This window comes from Triticum aestivum, chromosome 7A (assembly GCF_018294505.1).
Source record: "Triticum aestivum cultivar Chinese Spring chromosome 7A, IWGSC CS RefSeq v2.1, whole genome shotgun sequence".
In the NCBI taxonomy this organism is placed as follows: Eukaryota; Viridiplantae; Streptophyta; class Magnoliopsida; order Poales; family Poaceae; genus Triticum; species Triticum aestivum.
Genome location: NC_057812.1, coordinates 677,466,674 through 677,484,379, shown reverse-complemented (window position 1 = coordinate 677,484,379; position 17,706 = coordinate 677,466,674). Strand labels below are relative to the sequence as shown.

The window sequence follows — 17,706 nt, the reverse complement described above, 5'->3', positions numbered from 1 at the left end:
CGATGATATATTAAACGCAAGTCTGCTGTGAAGTAAAATGATTACACAAATAATACAAAGCAGAATTTCACTTATTATATTCTAAACAGAGAAGAGATAGTAATTCAATATGCCTAGGTCATGATTGAAGCTCGTTAATAGTTCGTGTTCATGACCTCGTGACCTCATGCATTTGATGGATTGGGAAGTTGATCATGGTTTATGCTATGAATGATTTTTTTTCTTGAACTCTTGGTAACCTTGCATTTAATGCAATACTCTTGTAGTCTCAGCTGTAAAACTATCATCTCATCTCATCTGAACCACATCAGTGTTCACACCAGATGGGGAAAAGTGTATTAGTTTATTATCTTTTGTGTGCTTTAGGGCCATCCATAATAAAATTTGTTTCATGGGATCTGTTAGCCATTTGAGAATTATTTGATGTCTTCTACAGGAGCTCCTTTAAATGCTAAATCCTATCAGCACTTGTGAATCATCTATATATGTGAAACCGGCTGTTCACTTTCCCATATCTATATGCTGATGTAGATATCTTTAGGAATATATAAAATCCATGTCTTGACTAATGTATTTACAAGAATTGTCTTGTTTTTGTTTTTGTTGGTTTCTCGTATCTATATGCTGATGTAGATATCTTTAGGAATATATAAAATCCATGTCCTGACCGATGTATTTACAAGAATTGTCTTGTTTCGCCCATGCATGTAATCACTCTTTAAGACTGTATGATTAATTGTTTTATTCTAATCAAATTACAATAGTAGACAGGGCCACGGGGGCATATACGCCTATATTTGTCCTTAGAAGCATGAGGAGGTCATTGCTGATTATAAATTTGATTTGTACATACCTGGCCCGTTGCTTTTGCTATCAGCGGTGATACAGCAGCAAAGATCATGATAAGAAGGATCGACGAAAGACTCGAGATATACTCCCTCCGTCCGAAAAAATTGTCCCAAGTTTGTTTTTTAAATGGATGTATCTAGCAGCACTAACTTAGTGCTAGATACATCCATTTGAGGGACAAACTTTTTCGGACGAAGGGAGTATTGGATTAAGGGGATTGTATATATATATTTATAGCAGCAATTGTATCTATCAAATAGGACCTCGAGTCTGTAACCAGTAGGAGTCGGACTTGCACTTTTGAAATTGGACGGAGTTGGTTTCTTTCCCAGTTTTATTTGAACCTAAGTGCAACGTTTGGTTTCCCTTTTTTCACGATCGAATGGAACGTTTTTTTCTTTAGAATCCATCGAGCAGAACGTGGGAGGGTGGGAGCAAGGAAAGGGAATCTCCTATTTAACGCGTTCTACATCAATTTGTTGGAGCGCCGCACAGGTATCGACCGAGGCGGGCCAGCCCAATTAACAGACAGGCGTGCGTTTCATTGATCCTGGTTTTGGGAACGTTCTGGAAAGTTCTAGCCGGTTTTCCTGGTTTTGGGATGAACCGGATTTTTTTCTGTTTCTTTTTTTTCCTGTTTCCTTTTCTTTTCCATCCATTTTAGTTTTACATTTTGATTTTCCTTTCCTTTTGTCATTTTTATTCTTTTTTGTTTCACTTTTATTTTCTTTTAGCTCCTTTTTATTTTATTTTAGTTTTTCAAGTTTATTTTTCTTTTTCAACCTATTTTCAGATATTTAAAAATGTATTGATTTTTAGATTTTGTACATATTTTAAAAATGTTCCTATTTTGAAATTTTGTTAAGAAATTCCAGAAGAATTAGGATTTCAAATATTTGTTCTTTTCTTATAGAAAATGTTCCAGAAATTTCTACATAAAATTTGTAATTTTTAAATGTTCACGTTTTGTAATAATAGAAAATGTTCCCACTTTCAATATTTGTTCACGAATTTTAAAAATGTTCATGTTTTGAAAATATATTTGCAAATTCATAAAATGTTCGGGAATTTCAATAAATGTTCCCACTTTCAAAAAAATCAAAATGTTTGGAAATGTTCATGTTTTGATAATATATTTTCAAATTCAAAAAATGTTCGGGAATTTCAATAAATGTTCCCACTTTCAAATTTTGCTCAACAATTTTAAATTTTTTCATGTTTTGAAAATATTTTGAACCCACTTTCAGAATTTGTTCACAAAGTTAAAAAATATACATATTCCCGCACAATTTTTGAAAGTGTGCTCGCATTCAAATTTTGTGCACAAAGAAACATGAACATTTGTCGCTTTTTCAAAAAATGTTCCGCGCTTTTCGAAATTTGTAAAAAATGTTCTTTTTTTCAATTTTTGTTCGCAAATTAAAAAAATCATATTTTGGAAAATTTGTTCATAATTTCGAAAAACGTTCATGATTTGTAGAAAATGTTTCCATCTTTTTTAAAAATTGTTCGTAATTTTAAAGAATGTACTATTTTTAAATTTTGTTTCTTTTTCATTTCTTTTGAGAATCCCAAAATATGTTGCTTGTTCATAAAATGTTTGTGTTTTTAAATTTTGTTCGGAATTTTGAAAATTCACACTTCAAAATATATTTAACTTTTAAAAAAAGGAGATTCATGTTCAAAATTTCAATTAAATTTAAATATGCTGCTGCTTATAGAACATACTGATGGGGCTACGATTTGAGACGTATATACGCTAGAGTTACAGTGGCTAGTGAGCATGATCAGTAGCAGCAGGAGAGCGAATGTTCAAATTTTGGCCGCTGTTGTCCGTTTCTTCGTGTGTTGGGCTGTATGTCCAGCGGCTGCCACAACGCGTAGAATACTAGGAAGTCGGGGGTTCGAATCGCAGCGGTAGCGCTCTCAGTTTGTGGCGTTTTTCCATTTTCCAGCTCGCGAACGTCAAATGGGCTCGCTGAAGGAAAATTATTAAGCGCAGGCAACTGGGCCGGCCCATTCACTAACGCTAAAATTATAATAAGCCAAGAAAAACGGAGCTAACAGGGAATTCGATCCCTGGTCTCACCAGTGGTAGGCGAGAGATTGCCCGATTGGTGTGCCGTGTGCGGCAACTTGGGGCATTTGTTTAAGGAATGTGGTGATCGGGATTCATCCTGCGAAGGCGTTGGTGTTCAAGGATCTTAGGGCGAGCTGGTTCAGGGGACCGGGCAGCGGTCCGGGAGAAGGCAGTGGATCAAGGGGAGGCCGTGGCAGGGCTACTCTAATGAATGATCAACATCCCCCAAGTCAAGTGGTACTGCCTAAAACAATGCTCTTGCTCCCTGCACCAACTGTTCCAGCAAGTCCCTCGTCCAAGCAGGAACCGAAGAGAAACAAACTTAGTTCATCTACCAGTGAAGTTGCTGCGAGTAAGGCTCCAGCTCTCAACAAATCACCGATGCACGATTGGCGGGCCTCCCAGGGGGGTCGCGCCCAGCGCAATGAGTCTGCTAAGTTGGAACTGCCGCGGAATTGGCAAAGCCGCGACAGTCCGTGAGCTTCGCGACTTAGCGAGGAAATTTGCCCCCTCTATCCTTTGAATTGTAGAAACACAAATAGAGGGATCGAGAGTTGAAAGTTTAGCAGATACTTTAGGTTACAATAAAAGCTTTGCTGTTAGTAGTTCTGGACGAAGTGGTCGTCTTGGAATTTTTTGGAATGATGAAATAAAAGTTGAAATTATTGGTTACTCGAAGTACCATATTGATACTCTTGTTGATGGTGTGGCGGATTTGCAGGTCAGGGCGACCTTTGTGTACGGGGAAGCCCAAGTACTGGAACGATATCATACGTGGAATACCCTACGAGGGATAGCTGAAACACAGAACAGGCCATGGGCGGTAATAGGTGACTTTAATGAAGTTTTACATACCTGTGAACACGACAGAGTTGGCACCCGGAGTCAAGCTCAAGTGGAAGCATTCAAAGAAGTGATGGATTTATGCGTCCCGACGGACATTGGGTATACTGGAACAGATTGGACGTTCGAAAAGAAGGTCGTGGGAGGCACGTATACAAGGGTGAGGGTTGATAGGTGTTTGGTAAACACTGAGTGGCTCTTGGCATTACCATCTACTGCCCTAACACATAAAAATACAGCTGGATCAGACCATATTCCAATCCTTCTCACGCTATGTGAGTTGCATGCATGCACTGCGGGCCCCAGACCTTTTATGTATGAAACGATGTGGGAAAGGGAGGATTCTTTATTCACCACTGTCAGCCACCGATGGAACATGCAGCCAATGGAAACCGCGGCCTCGCTGCATGAGAAGCTCGGGAATCTGGCAAGGGACTTGTCGGCTTGGGATCACACCCACTTTGGCTCTGTCAAAAAAGAAATCAACCAATTAAAGGCCCACCTGGAGTACCTGCGCTCTGCCCCAGGAAGATCTGGCCCGTCACACGATGAGACAAAGGTTGCAGACACGCTGATTGAACTGTTCCACCGCGAGGAAATGTTGTGGCGCTAGAGGGCACGTCTTGATTGGTTAACTCATGGGGACAAAAATACTTATTTTTTCCATTTGAGAGCGAGCAGACGGCGCCGGAAAAACCAGATAAAATCGCTTCAACATGCCGATGGTACCTTGACGGAGGACAATGTAGAGATGGAAGCGCTGACCACGGAGTTTTACAAAAACTTGTACACTTCGGAAGGGGTACAAAACATGGACAGAGTCCTTGACACAGTCCCAACAAAGGTTACTCCAGCGATGAATGAGATCCTTAATGCACCATACACTCAGCAGGAGGTCAAACAAGCACTGTTCCAAATGTTCCCCATCAAGGCGCCGGGCCCGGACGGATTCCCTGCACATTTCTTCCAGTGGCATTGGGAGGTCTGTGGGGAAGATGTGACGAAGGTAGTGCTCAAGATTGTCGAGGGAACTGAATTGGCAGCATGCATTAATGATACTGTGTTGGTCCTCATACCAAAGGTAAAAAACCCCACTTTACTCTCACAATTTCGTCCAATTAGCCTTTGTAACGTGTTGTACAAGATCGCTTCCAAGGTTATATCCAACAGACTCAAGCAAATCCTCCCAGATATAATTTCAGATGAGCAATCAACATTTGTTCCAGGCAGGTTAATCACGGATAATATAATAACCGCATATGAATGCTTGCATTTCATGAAGAGAAACAAGGCAAATAAAAACCAGTCTTGTGCTCTGAAGTTGGATATGATGAAGGCACATGACAGGGTAGAATGGGACTATCTACGTGCCATAATGCTCAAGTTGGGATTCACAAGTAACTGGGTTGAGATTGTTACGAGTCTTGTTACTTCAGTAAACTTCTCAGTCATGTTTAATGGGAAGAAGCTCGAGGAGTTCAAACCATCAAGAGGGATCCGACAAAGTGACCCGATATCTCCATATTTGTTCTTGATAGCAGCAGAGGGCCTGTTGTGCCTTTTAAAATCAAGAGGGGAGTCATCCAATTTGAGAGGGGTGCAGGTGGCAGCTACAGCGCCACCAGTTAACCACCTTCTTTTCGCTGATGACAGCCTGCTGTTCTTCAAGGCAAATGTTGTGGGTTCTACCGAGGTGAACCAAGTGTTGGAAACCTACCGTCAAGCAACAGGCCAGAGAGTAAATTATACTAAATCATCCATATTCTTTAGCAAGGGTGTTCCGGAGAGTGTCCGTAATGAGATAAAAAGACTTTTGAACGTCCCAAATGAAACGTTGAATGAGAAATATTTGGGTATGCCGTCGGATGTCGGGACCTCGAAGAATGGTGCTTTCAAATATCTCAAAGATAGGCCGTGGAGAAAAATTCAAGGTTGGATCGAGCGGACAATGTCTATGGCAGGGAAGGAAGTGTTAGTCAAAGCAGTTGTGCAAGCACTACTTGTCTTCTCAATGTCGTGTTTTAAGCTTCCAAGAGGACTTTGCGAGCATTTGAACATGTTGATTACGAAGTTTTGGTGGGGAAGCACTAATGGGCAGCGAAAACCTCATTGGGAATCGTGGAAGGCAATGACGCAACCTAAGAGTATTGGAGGACTGGGTTTCAAAGACTTTGAGTTGTTTAACCTAGCGATGCTGGCAAGACAAGCGTGGCGCTTGTTACAGGACCCAGAGTCTCTTAGTGCTCGGGTGCTTAAGAGCATCTACTACCCCCACACGTCGATCCTGCATGCAATGTTGGGAAGCCAGCCTAGTCAGATATGGAGGGCCATTGTTGAGGGCCGGGACATCTTGAAACAAGGCCTGATCAAGCGTATAGGCAATGGAGAGAGTACATACATTGGGGAGGACAACTGGTTACCCCGCGAGGAAATGATGAGACCCTACGGGTGTATCTCAGCCAACCCTCCTTTGCGGGTCTCCGATCTTATTGACGCCACTAATGCCACATGGAACAAACAGCTGCTAGATGCCACCTTCATGCCTTTTGATGTCAGTGTGATAACAAACATACCAATATGCACTATGAATATGCCGGATTTCTGGAGCTGGGCTCATGACAGGAGTGGTCAATTTTCAGTTCAGTCGGCCTATAACATGCTCGTCATGACGAGGAACCGAAGGGAAGCATGGTTGGAGGGTTCGGCTGGATCTTCATCAGCTCAAACTAAGGAGGGGTCCTGGAAATCGTTATGGAAGACAGAGGTCCTGGCAAAAGTACGCATGTTCTTGTGGAGATTGTCAAAATAGTCTCTACCGATGGAGGATGTCAGAGCGCATCGCCATATGACAAACTCGAGCACTTGCAGTTTCTGTGGTGCAGTGGATTCATGGCGGCATTCACTTTTGGAGTGTACCGTTTCGAGATGCATATGGGCCCTGGTGGATGAGGAACTAGGGAGTACACTCGTTGCCACAACAGAAATGAGGGCGAAGAGCTGGCTGTTTAGTCGTCTTGCTGCGCTTCCTCATGAAAAGTTTGTTCTCCTCTCGGTAACACTTTGGGCAATCTGGTCATCGAGAAGAAAGGCTATCCATGAGGCAATTTTTCAAACCCCCCATGCAACACACGCTTTCATTACCTGCTTCATATCAGATTTGGAAGCAGTGAGAGTTCAAAAGCCTGTCCGCCAAAGTACAGCAAGCACTAGCATGGTCAGGCAGAGACCGAAGGCGCCTCCAGCAAATTATGCCAAGATCCATTTCGATGCAGCTGTACGGACACATAGAGGGGGGACGGCTGTAGCTATTTGCAAGGACAGCAATGGTGTTTTCTTGGGGAGCTCAGCTTTGGTCATTGCGGGGATTTGGGACCCAGCGACACTGGAGGCTATTGCATGCCGGGAGGCTATTGCCCTAGCAGAAGATCTTCATATTCAGCAAATGGTGGTTGCTTCAGATTGCAAGCAGGTTATTGGAGACATAACAAGAGGACACAAGGGCTCGTATGGTTCGATCATCTCTGAAATTAAGTCCAGATCATTACCGTTCCAATGTAATTTCTCTTTTGAGGGCCGTCATGTTAATTTAGAAGCTCATAAGTTAGCTAGATTTGCTTTAAGGTTAGCTTTTGGTCGTCATGTTTGGCTTGGCCAGCCTCATGACGTCACTTGTATCCCACTGAATGTGGTCTTTGAATGAATAAATGCTATTTCCCTAAAAAAACCAGCGGTAGGCTGCTCTACTAGCTAGCATCCAATTGTGAAAAAGTACTAGGGTGCGAACTACTTGAGGTAAAACAAGCGAGATTTTCACTAGTTTTTCTCGGCTTCACAGTTTTTCTGATCTTTTTCTCTTTTCTTTTTTTGCTTCATTTTTATTCGGTTTTCTCTAGGTTATTTCTCAATTTTTTGTTTGGTTTTTTTCATCTCCATTTTTTGTTTTTCTTTTTTTTCTTACGTTTGTTTTCGTTTTTAGTCCATATTTTCGAATATGCCAAAAATATGTTTTTAATAAATGATCAACATTTTTGTGTATACACGTTGAACATTGTCCGAAAGCTTATTCACCAATTTTCAAATATCTTTTTAACATTTTAATACTTATTCAACATTTTTCAAATACTCGACATTTTTACTACTTACTCAACATTTTCTCAAATACTTGTTCAACATTTTTAATACTTATTCAATATTTTCAAATACTTTATTCAACATTTTGTAATACTTATTCAACATTTTTAGTACTTGTTCAACATTTTTTAAATCCATGTTCAACATTTTTCTAATAATTATTCAACCTTTGAAAACTTATTCAACATTTTTCAAACACCTGTTCACATTTTTTTAAAATTCCTGTTCAACATTTTTTAATACTTACTCAAAAAAATTCAAATACTTGCTTAACATTTTTCAAATGTGTTTTTGAAGAGTGTTTCTTGTAATATATATATATATATATAGAAATAAAGAAAAAAATGAGAACAGAAAAAAACAGCCCATGGCCTCCTGCGCGGCTGGGCTGGCCCATTTTGGCCTCCCTTGACACGAGAGCTCCCACCCATCTCACTTAAGGCGAGAAATAGGGGTGCTCGATGATTTTCCAGTTAGGAACGCTAGTTGGGTTTGGGCCGGTTGGTCGAACCGAGTTAGCGAGGGCCAACCAAAGATCCATCATCAGGTATTCCTAAAGTTGTCTCAAAAAAAATTCAGGTATTCCTAAAGAAATCAATCGCTATACCCGCTAGGGGCAGGTTGAGCTAGCCAGATGAGATCGGCCGAGAACTCTTTTTTGATAGGAAGAAACATAGATATACTTTTAAATCTTATCTGCTAAACTTTATGATTAACATAAAATCAACGGATATAAAAGGGTGACATATGAAGAACTATGAAAGCCTCTTCTCTTTAATATTGAGTAAAGATATACTCCAAAAGATGTTACCCGAGGAATAACAACAAAAAGAGGTGTGCAAGCGCGGTGAAGTTCCGCAAAGCCTACTATGTAGGCACAAAATAACGACCAAAATTATGACATAATTGTGACTCTCAAAGCACACTACCCATGGATAGTACGAACAAGCTACACATGAATAGTATGAACAAGCACTACACATTTTTTTTCGAAACAGATACAAATGCGTCATCGATTAATTAAGCAGAAGAGAATTGTTCGGTTAATTAAAGGAAAATCGGGCGAAAATCGATACAAACTCACCACATGTGGACTACTCACAGAGCATGCAACCCCATAACCACACGATCAATCCGACAACCAAACCGCACACACAAGGTCCATCAACCCTCACACTGTTACATCGCAAAGAAGACCCCAGCAAGAGTACCTTGCTAAAGACCATGCTCATCACCAAAATCCACTGAATCATCAAGCTGTTGCGGACGCCTTTCCTGTGGCGTCACTCTTCTTTGCTCTGCTCCTGAGAGCCTCCTCCATAATCATCTTGCCAGATCTGGGGCTAGTCGTCTCCAAACGTTTGAGCGAACTGTGAATCTCTATCTCAAAGTGAATCTCATCAACCTTTTCACGCACAGACTCCTCGTGCCTCACGGTCACATGCGAGTCGGTGACCTTAACGTTGGAACCTCCACGGTCCACAACGGCGAGCAGCTGGCTGGGCGCTGAAGGATCAGGCGCCAACATACTGACGTGTCAACATCATCAGCCACAGGTACCACTGACACAATGGATTCAGACGCCACCGACACAATGGACTCGGGCGCCTCCAGTTGCTCACATGACAAAGGAGAATCATGTCCCTCACATGAGGTCGCCGGCGCATCGACATCCATATGCTCCACAGACGGAGGCGAAGCTGGTCTCACACATAGCTGTTGGAGCTCAGGCATGACCTGCAACACAGGGGTGACGACCCAGCAATGGCCTCACCCTCAACAATAGCTAACACAAGGGGCAAGACAGACACTGGCGAAGAACTGACCCCAGTACGAGGGGAGAAACAACCAAAGAGCTCCGTCCCCTTGTCTCCCACGGAACCAACACCAGAAACAACATGAGGTCATGACGTCGAAGCAGTCGGCAGCGTAGCCGGCACGAGGGAGAGCTTAGTCAGAGTAGCCTCCGCCCGCTCCAGAAAGCTCTCAACACGTGTCATCAAGCCTTGCAGCATCTTGGACTGATGTGCCAGAGTGGACTGTAGCTCCACATCAGATGGGGTAGCCGAGCCAGTAGTCCCAGAGATGACAGACGCACATGACCCACGACGAAGCGCCTCGGAGGGAAGCACGAGCTTCATCGAACCTTCACAGGAAGCAGGAGCTTGACGATGCTCGATGCCGAGGCACGACATGACAAGGCATGCTAGCGAGCTGAGAGGACGCCAGGTGTTGTGGCACTCGCGCGCAAGGTGACCATTCTGCAAACATCGGGAGCACCGAAGTGGATCTCTGCAAACAACTGCATGGTGCCCAGGAGCAAGGCATTTGCAGCATCTGCCATACAGCCAAGCAGGAATGGGCGAGCAGCCAAAGTCAGGGCCGGTGATGACGGGTGCCGCGGACCTCGCCGCAGCAGCACCTCTTGCCAACCCCCTCTTGTGTTCGGCCCGTGCCCCATGCACACATTGGAGGAGTCGGAGTCGATGGCCTTGGCAGCAGCCGGTGGAGTCCTGGGGGCCAGATCCTCACTGTCATCCTCGTCGCCGTCTTCATCAGCAACGGAAGCCCACAACACAGAATGCGGCCGGCGGGTCAGCTGGTCTGCACTGGCCGAGGCCAGCGACGTCTGCAACGCCATCTCCACAACTACATCCTCATCGGAGCTCACATTATTGCAGTCAAGACCATGCGATGCCGTGACAGAAGCGGTCGGCAGAGCCGGAGCAGCAGACTTTCCTGGTGGCACCTTCATGGAAACAGCGCCAATTAGGACGAGCCGGCCCAGCGTAGCTTGCTCCTGATCCAAATCGGGCCGAGCATCAGATGAGGATTTCTGCAGGACGGGGAGGTGGCCAGCTTGGGAGAAATGGCCACCGACGGTTAGGGCGGCCTTGCGGGAGGCAAGGGCAGCCGCAGCGAGCGCATCGGTGGCGAGAGGCGGCGGCAGCGCTGGGGGCGTGGAGCCGGTACCTGGCACGGAGGTGGTGATAGCCGCTGCCGGTGTCGCCGCAGACACAGGACGGGTGCACTGTAGGATCCCCATGGCGCCAAAGCTTTTGCGGGGAGGGGAGAGAGGAGGCTGAGGGGGTCTCGGATCTGTAATCGGTGGGCGCAAGGGAGGACGGAGCTGGCAGATCAAGACGGCGCCGCCGCGGGCGCTCACCCGCCGCGAGAGCTACACATACCGACCTAGGATACAAGCACTACACATGAACAATGTGCAAGAGCACCGCATTATGAACGAGCATAACATATGGACAATATGAACGAGCACTACAAATGGACAGTAAGCATAGTATGCACGAATCATCTAGTTCAAATACAACACCATATGACCGTTCTTCAAACCAAAGCATACCATGGAGTTCAACACACCACCACACTAGCATACTACACATCAACTAGCATGTTACCAACCCTAAACCACTAGCTACCACAACATCACATTCTCATAGATCAACAGTGTACAATGCTAGGCATGGTCACATATCTAATCCTATCACATGCTCACATATCTAGCTAGAACGAGTACAAAAGGAGGGAGTGATCGAACTCACAGTCATCAGAGCCGCGGAAAGGTAGCACATAACATGTCGAAGAAGAGGAGGACACGAATTGCCGCCATCGTGTGCCGCCGGCCGGAGAAGAAGCGTCGTTTACCTGCTCGTCGATGTCTATCTACGTGGGAGGGAAGTCTCGAAGGGGGTGAATGGTCGCGGGAGTTTGGGAGGGGGGAGGGTGAGGTGGGGGTGCCTATATAGGGCGACCGAGTCGGCGGGAGGTGACACCAATTCCTCCCACCATTTTTCCGGGAACACGCGTGAGCTCGCACCATCTTCGCGGTCGCATGAGCTCGGTGTCGTGTCCCCATCCCCTGCATCCCCCAAGCCTGGCTGAGGGAAAACGACCGAATCGATCCTTCCTAACAGGCCTGGATGGAAGGTGCTTTAAAGTTCGTTCTATGCAGGCCAAACAATGAATGCAGGCCTTAGTGCAAACCACGACACTTATTTTGGATTGGAGGGAGTACTAGATAATACCACCGTTTGGACCAAAAACTTGGCTTTAAGATCCAAAAGAAAAATTACTCTCCCAAATTCTGAATATCAATTCTGAAAATCATTTGCCTGCCCCTGAATCACCATGTCTATCTTTTTGTTACATGTCCATCAGTAACAGTGCATATTACCCTAATATAGCTGTTTCTTTTGGCAGAAATCAGGAAAAACTACTTCTGATGAGGCCATCAGAAGTGGCTGCCATGGTGGTGGTGTTGCTCCTGGCCACGGCGGCTGCAGCAGCTAACCAGGTGATGGTGCTGGAGCGGGTGGTGCCGCTCAAGGGGGTCCCACTGGGGGATCCCAGGGAGCTGGACAGGGCGAGGCAGGCGAGGATGGGTGTGGTAAATGTCCCTGTGCAGGGCAACGCCAACCCATTCGCTGATGAGTGCGTTAGCTTCTAAGATTCATTCCGTTCGTTTTCGATTATTGTATTTAAAAATTAAAACTTGAATTTGCAGGATTTATTATACTAATGTGAAATTAGGAAACCCTCCAAAAGAACATACTTTCCAAATTGACACTGGAAGTGACATCTCGTGGGTTGCTTGCAAGGGCTGCAGGGGTTGCTCGACAAGAAGTCCTCTCAAGGTGAATCTCTTATCTCATATCCATCTCAATTCGAGATATGCACGGGTTAACATTGTACTTCTTTGTTTTTCAGATCCCAATAGAGTTATACAATCCCAACTCTTCATCGACATCGTCCAGAATACTATGCTCGGATAGTAGCTGTACACTTGCCGACAATTCAGGATCAAAAGTCTGCCATACCTCAGATTCCACAAGCAGTCTATGTGGTTATAATCTAACATATGGTGATGGAACTGGAGTGTCGGGTTATTACGTGTCTGACACTATGCATCTCGACACTATCATGGGAAATCAACATTTTGCCAATGCTTCTGCATCTGTTGTTTTTGGGTAAATCATATATCTTTGTCGATACTGTCATTTTATTTATTTATTCATTACTTTTAGAGTGAAGTTTGCTGCCTAGCAAGGTCCATAGAATTTTTTCATCATTGCTCCCTGACATGTTTCAAATATTCTTTTAAACAGATGTACCGAATCGCTATCAGGATTCATATATATAGATGGGATTCTGGCATTTGGACAGCAGCAACTTTCTATCATTTCACAACTGAACTCTTTGGGTGTATCCCCTAAAAAGTTCTCACATTGCTTGAAAGGTTCCGAAGAAGGTGGTGGCATTTTTCTTCTTGGTGAAATCGTGGAGCCAAGATTAGTATTTACTCCACTTGCAGGGTAAGTATTTTTTTTCTTGAATTACTTCGAGCATATAACATGGAGTTCAAAACTCTGTATCGCTCGATTTTATTTAATTACCATGCTGGATACCTCTGTTAGAGGTGATGCTAATTGTTATGGAGGTCATTCTTCTTTCAATCCTTATCATTATAAGGTAAAATATGCTTATTAGGTTAATTAATTTGAGATCTACAATGTAGCCCAGTTGTAGGTGTACAGTCTTACAACCCTGCCCATCACAATCGGAATTTCTTCCTACAAATCTTGGACTCTTTCCATGGGTTGTGTTTTTTTTATTTTGTGTTTTACTTTCCTTTTTCTTTCTCTTTGTTTTCTTTCCTAAAGAAACATGCGTTCAGTTATTTGAAAAGCCAAGAGTAATACACAATATAGCTATGGTCTTTAATCTGTGAAATGTGGGCTCTATCATTTAGAACTTTCTGAATTCTTTATACTAACCACTTTTTATGTGTTAATATTGTGGATGAAATATAGGCCTCATTACAACTTGAATCAGGAGGGCATTGCTATCAATGGCCAAAACCTGCCCATTGATTCTTCCTTGTTTGCAACATCAAATAAACAAGGACCAATAGTAGACTCAGGAACAACCCTAACATACCTTCTAGACGAAGTCTATGATGGATTTGTTAGTGCGGTGAGTTCATAGGATCATATCTCACTATGCGACCAGCCTATATTACTTCAATTGATTTAGTATGCAACTCTCTAGTATGTAGATCCTAATGATTCATATTTAGCTATTTGCAGATAGTTGCAGGGGTCTCTCCATCTGTACGTCCTCTTGGCACCGAGCGGGTTGAGAAGAGGGACAAGTGTTTCCTTTCTTCTAGCAGGTCTCCTTTTCATCATAATGAAATTAAGAGTTCATGTCTATATGAGTGTTGAATTACTAATAACAGAAATACTTTGTACTGTACCAGCATTGACTTGTTATTTCCAACCGTCACACTATATTTTAAGGGAGGTGCTGCAATGACAATGAAGCCACGAAACTATCTTTTGCTGCAGGGTTATGTGGTAAATCCAGCAGCCTTTTGATGCTGCCTTCAATGTATCTTTTCACAATGACATATCAGGTTAATGTTTTGGGAAACTTATCTCAAATACAATGATATCGTATCATGGTTTGCAGGGCAATGATACTGTGTGGTGCATTGGCTGGCAAAGTACCAAGGAAATCCAGAATGGCCATGGAATCACTGTACTCGGAGGTTAGTTATCTTGACTGAATGAGCCAGTATAAGCTGCACAGCTTACCTATTAGACCTTAAGAATGCAATCCTGTTGTAGATATCCAAAAAGAAATAAGCATTTCAACAAACATCTCAATAATTATACAAGCAGCAAATTGTAAGTCATCCAGTTACTATACTCAGGAGAGAATATCATACGGAAACCAACGTTCAAAGAAAACTTCATGGTACTTCATGGAAACCACATTTGAAAGTTTCGAAAAAATCTGAAAAAATACACGATGTTAAGAGGGTGATGTTTTTATTGCCACGCCAAATTTCGTGTTGGAACACATTAAGAAATGTGAGCTATGAAAAAAAACATAATCAGCCCTGAATAGTGATGTTACTGTTCAGCACTATTCAATGCTCATTTTGTTATTTTCATAGCTCACATTCCGTAATGTGTTTGAACTTGGGAATTTTGCATAGCAATAGACATCACCCTAATAACATCCTGTATTTGTCGAAACTTCAAACATCTTTTTTGTGTGGTTTTCACCGGTTTCCACCGAATGTTGGTTTCGGTATGATATGCTCCCCTATAATCAGGTGGCATGGGAGAATGATCATGGCTTTTCACTCCATACCATTCTTGAAACCCTATTATTGTTCCTATTGGACTGGACTGTATATCCTAGTACATTCTTGCTTCATGTGGATAATTAACTAAAATATTACAATAAAATGGTCAAGTCATGTATGACGACCTTTTAACCTTTTTTTAGAAATTTCTTCTCACTACCTAATTGGTCTCTTTGGCTGGTTACAGATCTTGCTTTACATGATAAGATATTTGTGTATGACTTAGAGAAGATGCGCTTCGGCTGGATGGACTACAATTGTAAGCTCACAATTCCTCTGTCTTGGTATTTCAACCAAAGTTTTAAATAGCGCGCTAAGCATCTTAGCGTCAGACCTCTTTCAAATGCTATAGCGTGCTATAGCGGAGCTATAGCGCGCTATTTAAAATGTTTGTTTATTTGTTTGGACCAAAGTCTCTTAGCGCAAGACCTTTTGTAAACGCTATAGCGTGCTATAGCGGGCTATTTGAAACAGTGATTTCAACCATCAACTCCGGTTTGGAGCATTGGAATTCTTTCCCTAATGCCTAACTGTTCCATATGAGGTCCCTGTAGAATTCATATGTTCCAATCGGATCATAGTACTTCTAATTGCTGGTGGCGACTAACAGGGCCTTTTCTTCTGCCAGGCTCCTTAATCAATAGGAACACCCGGTTTGGTGTGAGTGGCGCATCATCATACTGCAGCCGCTTGATACCTATTGGAGTGGCTGTTGTATGGTTGGTCAGCCTTCTCACGTAGCATGAGAGCAAAATCAGAGTAGAAAAATTGAGGACAATGCCAGTAGGAGAGTTACTTTGGGGACTGATTGTACCATAACTCTGCATTTTGTAAGGGTTATTAGAAGTACATTTGAATTAACTATTAGACTTGTTTATTACTGGAGTAAAATGCATTTTAATCTAAAGTTGTAGAGGCCCAACATAAATTGTGAGCCACTGGATGAGAATTGTAGATACTAGTGAGGAAACTCCCGCCTTGGCGCCTTGGGCGCAAACCTTAAGATACCATGGTTAATTAATCATGTTTATGTCATTTATTTTGCCTTGGTTTGCGCTGAAGTGTCATAGGTTTGTTTTGCAAACTTTTGGATTCACCTAGGTTTTGCGAACTTTTGGATTCATAACAGTATTGTGAAAAGGAAATAACAATAAAATTACTCCCCCATAGTTATGTAACACACGTCTAAGAAACCATAGAACCTCTAAATTTAGCTGTACCATGTTAATACCAAAATCCAAGTAAAACATATCCTCTCCATGGATACTTAACATTAGAATCACATAGTTGGTGGACTGGAAAAATAAACAGAAAATACTTGGGATTGTTCTTGACTGTACATTAGGAGAGAACTTGTCATATGTGAGAATCTGCTTCCCTTTAACCGGATCGGAAGCTAAGTCCACCTTCACGCCAAAGATCGAATCCAGGTAGCTCATAAGGAAATGCTTAGATGCTTCCATGGGTGGTGGCGGATTTTGATGGACAACCTCGTTGCGGATATACCAGGCCTGCCATAGCGTAAAGAGCACCATCGTACGCTCCACATCTGGAAGTGGTTCTAAAACATGCAGCAGCCACTCTCGCCCAGTATTCTGAACTGATGAGAGGATCGGCAGGTGCCACACTTTTGACATAGTATCCCATAGTAGACGAGACTGAGGACAGCGGCAAAAAACATGAAAATTATCCTTAGGTTCGCATGCACACCTAGGGCAGAGATCAACCGAAGCCTTATATTTTGGGAAGGAGAGAGTAACATTTCGACATTTGGAAGTAGTCAAAGTAGTTATCACTTCATTCAATTGGATGTCAGTTCTGTTAAGCCTGAAGATATAGGGGATCATGAGAACATGGCTTTGAAAAATATCGCTAAGTTCACCTTGTTCAGCAGGAGTTAGGTTAATATTTTTCAGCATATAAATGACGGTCCTGCTCAGCTGGTGAATACAAACATTTTTAAAAGCACTTTAAAAGACATTGGCTGACATGATTTTTACTATGAAATCAAGATAAAATATTTACCATTGTATACATGGATATAATCCTCCTCAATGGAATCAAAGCTATACTCCGATTGAGTTGTAGTCATGTATAAGCAATGATGCAACATTGGAAGATCATGTTGAATAAATAGCAGAGTTTGTAAATTGACAGTTTGTACTTTCTGCTAACATGTCTGAGATTTCATCTGGTGAAATGTTATAGACTGCAGTAACAACCTATCGAAACCCTCCATTTACATTTTGACTGATCAAACAAGATGATAAGGGCATCTCCAACGCTGACATGCAAATTTGCTCCGGCATCCGGCTGCGAACAGGGGGACTAGTCCGTGGACACTTGTGCGGGAGCTGGCCATCCAACGCTGCCCGCATACATTTCAACCACTGTTTGAACTAACCGGACGAAATTCATACAAATACGGCGAATTTCATATAAACTGAAAGAAATTCATTACATTTCAGACATACTTCAACTACAAGCGGAGCTCGTCCGGCTCTGGAGGTCTAATTTCAAACATACTTCAACTAATCACCTAGCCTAATGTCAGCGCGGAGGATCTCCATTCCCACGACATGGCTACCCTACGTTTGTCTCCGGCGCTCATCGGACTGTCGTGAGCCCT

The 17,706-nt window shown here is 43.0% G+C and overlaps 1 protein-coding gene across 1 annotated transcript; it reads left to right on the top strand.

Annotated features, from left to right (window-relative positions):
* Positions 1-12,113: 12,113 nt before the first annotated feature.
* On the top strand, positions 12,114-16,116 carry LOC123154643 (aspartic proteinase 36). The gene is made up of 10 exons (XM_044573326.1): positions 12,114-12,352; positions 12,426-12,555; positions 12,629-12,888; positions 13,027-13,233; positions 13,732-13,894; positions 14,008-14,093; positions 14,181-14,277; positions 14,393-14,471; positions 15,265-15,336; positions 15,706-16,116. Exons 1-10 carry the CDS (start codon positions 12,144-12,146, stop codon positions 15,816-15,818), a joined length of 1,416 nt encoding a protein of 471 aa, XP_044429261.1. The 5' UTR covers positions 12,114-12,143; the 3' UTR covers positions 15,819-16,116.
* Positions 16,117-17,706: the final 1,590 nt, after the last annotated feature.

What these genes read in the sequence shown, in the direction of transcription:
- LOC123154643 (XM_044573326.1), top strand. Translation starts at nt 12,144, where the DNA reads ATGAGGCCATCAGAAGTGGCTGCCATGGTGGTGGTGTTGCTCCTGGCC. An exon ending in ATGATGGATTTGTTAGTGCG is followed by an intron (nt 13,895 to 14,007) that starts GTGAGTTCATAG and finishes AGCTATTTGCAG; the next exon opens with ATAGTTGCAGGGGTCTCTCC. An exon ending in TGTTTCCTTTCTTCTAGCAG is followed by an intron (nt 14,094 to 14,180) that starts GTCTCCTTTTCA and finishes GTACTGTACCAG; the next exon opens with CATTGACTTGTTATTTCCAA.